Here is a 5,503-nt window from a genome sequence, read left to right as displayed (position 1 = left end):
CTCCGCCTCCTGGGTTCACACCATTCTCCTGCCTCAGCCTCCCGAGTAGCTGGGACTACAGGCGCCAGCCACCAAGCCTGGCTAATTTTTCCTGACCTCGTGATCCACCCGCCTCAGCCTCCCAAAGTGCTGGGATTACAGGTGTGAGCCACCACGCCCGGCTGGAAACTTGTATTTGATTGCTTTTGATTGAATGTATCTGTCCATAAATAACTTAAACTAGGGATATATACTGTTTAGTTCATAAACCAGAAATAAAAATAGAAAATCAGGGCAAACAAAGGGAGAGTATCGTTAATACAGTTGCTGTGACTAGTGTAAAATTTGATTCAGAGCTTGCTTATAGGCAAGAAGAAAAGAACAACACATTAATTATCTCAGAAAATACAAAATAGACCGGTTCTACATGGGTAGCAAAGTTGATCCTGGCTAAGAATAAAATAATTTTGCAAGTAGGACAGCTAATGTGGTCAGAATATTCAGGTGAGTAGACAGATCCATGGTGTATTCATAAAGTAGCTCTCCTAAATATTTCTTTCTCAGTATTAGATTAAAAACATTTGGTAGCCGGGCGCGGTAGCTCGCACCTGTAATCCCAGCACTGTGGAAGGCTGAGACGGGCAAATTACTTGAGGCAAGGAGTTTGAGACCAGACTGGTAATCGTGGTGAAACCCCATCTCTACTAAAAATGCAAAAATTAGCCAGGTGTGGTGGTGTGTGCCTGTAATCTCAGCTACTCAGGAGGCTGAGGCGTGAGAATTACTGGAACCCGAGAGACGGAGGTTACAGTGAGCCGAGATCACACCATGGCACTCCAGCCTGGGCAATAGAACGATATTCTGCCTCTCAGAAGAAAAAAAGCCGCTTGGTATTATGTTCTCTGATCAAAGCCTGGAGTGCTACCTAATTGACAGAAGCTTTGGCTCCTTGCAGTCTGGCCATTGCTTGCCTTTGCAGCCTAATTAATGATTACCTTAATCATAAATGCCTTGTGCTAATCTTTTGTGTTAGCCTTCCATTCCCCAGAACCAGTCAAGTTGGTAGTAGAATATTCATTTTATAATATGGGTTAAGAAAACCAGTGTTACGGGGTTGGACAGCTCCTTCATTAACTTATTTATAAAAATTGTCATGTTAAGTTTTTTTTTGATGCACGCTTAGGTCTAGGAGTTTTAATAGTTACTAATAGAACAGCCCAGTGAATCCTGAAGCTAATACCTTTTTGTTGTTGTTGTTGTTGTTGTTGAGACTAGGTTTTGCTATGTTGCCCAGGTTAGTCTTGAACTCCTGGTCTTAAGTGATCCTCCTGTCTCAGCCTCCCAAGTAGCTGCGATTACAGGCTGGTGCCACTGTATCCAACACCTGTATTTCTGCCTGTTAAATGTCATTTGAGGTTTATAATTTTATAGAATTGGACTCTCTTTAAGTCCTAATGAACACTAATCTGACCAGAGTCACCCAACCTAACATTACACAGAATCAGATATTTGTATTGCTTCTTGAAAACCTAGTTACTAAACAGGGTTTTGTGTGTGAGTATGAGTGTGTATGAGAGAGAGACCCTTTTGCTTATTCCAGGTCTTAACTTTTTATTTTAATCAGTAAATATTTCTAAAGCGAAAACTGCTGTGATGGAGCTCTCTTCTGCAAGGACAGATACAACACCAGTTATAACCAGTGTGGTGTCATTGGCAAAAATACCTGCTGCCTTATCTACAGGGAACACTAACAGTGTTTCAAAAGGTATGACTTGATATAATGACATTTGGCTAAGCCATAGAAGTGAGTGTTGTCTAGCCTAAGTAGTTCTCTTTTTTTGAGACAGAGTTTCACTCTTGTTGCTCAGGCTAAAGTGCAATAGCACGATCTCAACTCACTGCAACCACTGCCTCCTGGGCTCAAGCAGTTCTCCTGCCTCAGCCTCCCGAGTAGCTGGGATTACAGGCACCTGCCACCATGCCCAGCTATTTTGGTATTTTTAGTAGAGATGGGATTTCACCACGTTGGCTAGGCTGATCTCAAACTCCTGACCTCAGGTGGTCCACCTGCCTTGGCCTCCCAAAGTGCTGGGATTACAGGTGTGAGCCATTGGCCAGTAGTTCTTACTGGTAATACCTTTCTTTATGTGATGTAGGGGAACATGCACCCCCTCCCGCCACCCCCCCACCCCCGCCTCAGGGGAGTGGGTAGCAAGCAAGGTGGTGTGGATGGGAAAGGAAGTGTCTTTATTTTTGTTTTTTCAATTTTTAATTTTTTTTTTGAGACGGAGTCTCACTCACCAGGCTGGAGTGCAATGGTGCAATCTGGGCTCACTGCAACCTCCGCCTCCCAGGTTCAAGCAATTCTTCTGTCTCAGCCTCTTGAGTAGCTGGGTTTACAAGTGCCTGCCACCACACCCGGATAATTTTATATTTTTGGTAGAGATGGGGTTTCACCATGTTGACCAGGCTGGTCTGGAGCTCCTGGCTTCCCACCTTGGCCTCCCAAAGTGCTGGGATTACAGGCCACCACACCGGGCTAATTTTTTTTCTTTTTTTTTTTTTAATCAGGCAGGCTCTTGAGCCATAGAAGGTTCAGAGACACTCCCCAGGAAGTGATATTTTTTTAGGAGCCCAAATTATTTTAATATTCCTACTCCTTTACTGCCAGAGATTCTAATACAGTTGGATGGGGTTGGGGCCCATGAGTCCTTACCAATATTAAGCACCCTGGGTGATACTGATGCAGTTTCCTTGTACCATGTTTCTGAGAAATTCTGGTTTAGACTCTAGCCCAGCTTAATGGGAGAAAAGTAACTTCTCAGTTTCAGTGTTTACTTCTGTATATTCTAAGGATAATAATGTTTATTTTAATTTACAACAGGTGCAGTTTCTAAAGAGGCAGCAAAGATCATTCAAGATGTGAGTTTGATTGTTAATACTTTTCTTGATAATGCCACTTGGGCTTATTTTCACTTTGGATATAGCATTCTAATATATCCGAATACTTTTCTTTTTGCTGGAAGAGGGTCCTAGTCATTAATCTAGGTCTTGGGCACAACTAACAGTAAAGTGACTGGCATAGGCTTTTGACCATATTTCAGCAACAATTACTGTTTTTGAAGATGATGTAAACGTGGATTGCTGTTCATAGTGGCAAGCTTAGTTTTTAAAAAAGTGGAGTGATATATTGTGCGCTTTTGTTTTGAATCTTACAGTTTAATCTTAGATCATTAGTAAGAATGCATTCTTGATTTATTTTATTATTTATATTCAGGTTCTTTAATTTATTTAAATTCTTGTTAATTCTACTTGGTTGGAAATAACAAAACTACATTATTTTTCTCTTTTACTATATTCAAGTATTTTCCTTTTAAGTTTCGAAAGTTCAGTGTAGTCCTGTTTTATGCAACTTTGAATTATGTGAGACTGAAAATAGTGCAAAGTAAAAATACATTTAGACTTTCACTTTATGTCTCAAATTTGAAATATTGTGAGACTTCTCAAAATTAAAAGAAATATTCAAGAAATGCATACTTTCAAGTCTGGCAGGCTGACTGCAAATTATGGCATTGTTGCCTTGTATCAGCATCACTTTAGCAGGAAAACAAAATTCCCGTCATTCTTTATTAGTATCACATGATACTGTATCAGTTCTTGGGTTAATGTTTTTGATGACTGTTATGCCTTTTTTTTTTTTTTTTTTTTTTTTTAGACAGGGTCTTGCTTTGTTGCCCAGGCTGGAGTGCAGTGGCATGATCATAGCTCACTGCAACCTTGAAATCCTGAGCTCAAGCAATCCCCTACCTCAGCCTCCTGAGGAGCTAGAACCACAGGTGTCTGCCACCACGCCCAGCTTGTTTTGTTTTTTTCTTTTGTTGAGCTAGGGTCTCAGTCTTGCTATGTTGCCCAGGCTAGTCTCAAACTCCTGGCCTCAAGTGATCCTCCCGCCTCAGCCTCCAAGCTGTTGTGATTACAGGCATGAGCCGATGGCGCCCAGCTTGTGCTGCTGTCTTAAAATTGCTCTTGAGATAATTAAAACTCTTTTTCATATCATATCATATAATATAAATGCCATTATATTAAGTGGTGGTGCTAGTGCTAAAAAATGTGCCCCAAATTTAATAACTTTAGAACGAAAGTTAGATGTAATAAAAAAAATCTATGAAGATGACCAAACCAGTGCTGTGATATCTCATGCCATTAATTTAGGAGAGTGTACCCTGCAGAATATTAGTGGTAGTGCTCAAAAAACCGAAAGCAGTATTAAAGCAGGTATGCCTCTTAGTTCACAAAAATTGTAACCAGGCATTGATAATGGAATAAATGGAAAAAGTTCTGGTAACACAAGTTGCAAGATCAATGCTGCCATAATGCACCCCTGAGGGCAATCTATCATCTATGCTAAGGCATGAGTATTCTGATTTTGATTTGAAAAGAGGTGACAGTGAGACAAAAGGTTTACTACAAGTCATGGCTGGCTTTCCAATTTTAAAGCTCACCAAGGTTTTAGGAATATAAAAATGAGCCGGCAAGCTGTATCTGCTAACTCCAAAGCTATCAAAACATTTCAGCCTTACCATAATTTAAAGAGGCTTTAACTTGGAAGACAACATAACAACATAACACCTGCTAATAAGGAATCTGTGCAAGTAGAACAGAAGGTAGATTTGCATAGAGTTCCTGAAGAGGATATTGAATATTTGCTTGGGTTGTTCCCCATGGATTAATAAAGGAAGTCTTGCTAGAATTAGAAAAATAAAAGCAGCTGGAAGAGGGTCCTAGCAGTCAAGCTGGGCCTTGGGCACAACTGACAGTAAAGTGACTGCCATAGGCTTTTGACCATATTTCAGCAGCAATTACTATTTTTGAAGGTGAGCTAAATGTGGATTGCTGTTTGTGGTGGCAAATCTAAAGATGAAAAATGTGTCTGCATACCAAGAAATCCTCAGTGAAAAAAAAAGAAAAAGAAAAACTCTCAAGCTACATTAGATTCATTCTTTAGCAAAAGTCTTCCAAGGAATCAGACCAGCCTTCGCTGAAATGTGGAGAGATAGCTTGTCCTAATTTAGTGTCTCGTAACCCTCTCATTATTTGTGTTATTGGAAGATGATAGTAATTTCTCCTTAATTATTTTCAAGCAGCATACCACATTAGATAATGAACTGTCATTAAGTTAACTTGGTATTTATTTGAATATTATGTATTGTGCATTAAATTATATTTTAAAATTACATAATAAATCACTGTGTTGTACATTAATTATTAACCACACAATTGTATAATCAAGATATTAATGTATTATTATATATTAGTATTAACATGTATTCATAAAAACATTCTATATTAATTATAGATTTATGTACTCTGAGAATGCTTCTTTCCTCTCTATATATGAGATAATTAGCCTTGAATTATGTTAGTTTTGAATTATTTAGTTTTTTAGGAACCTATACCTCATATTTCATGTAGCTGCCCTATATATGTTTTTCCTATGTGGAGTATTTGTTTTTTTTTTTTTTTT

The 5,503-nt window shown here is 39.0% G+C and overlaps 1 protein-coding gene across 2 annotated transcripts in view; it reads left to right on the top strand.

Annotated features, from left to right (window-relative positions):
* ZMYM6 (zinc finger, MYM-type 6) overlaps window positions 1-5,503 on the top strand; it is a 49,683-nt gene that overhangs the window by 28,871 nt on the left and 15,309 nt on the right. For both annotated transcript variants that reach the window (XM_011995613.1, XM_011995614.1), the window contains 2 exons: window positions 1,604-1,744; window positions 2,864-2,901. In XM_011995613.1, the coding sequence (XP_011851003.1) occupies window positions 1,604-1,744; window positions 2,864-2,901 (179 nt within the window). The remainder of the gene's footprint in view (window positions 1-1,603; window positions 1,745-2,863; window positions 2,902-5,503) is intronic.

Source organism: Mandrillus leucophaeus, unplaced genomic scaffold, assembly GCF_000951045.1.
Source record: "Mandrillus leucophaeus isolate KB7577 unplaced genomic scaffold, Mleu.le_1.0 Scaffold493, whole genome shotgun sequence".
NCBI classification, from domain to species: domain Eukaryota; kingdom Metazoa; phylum Chordata; class Mammalia; order Primates; family Cercopithecidae; genus Mandrillus; species Mandrillus leucophaeus.
This window is presented reverse-complemented; position numbering and strand designations above follow the sequence as displayed.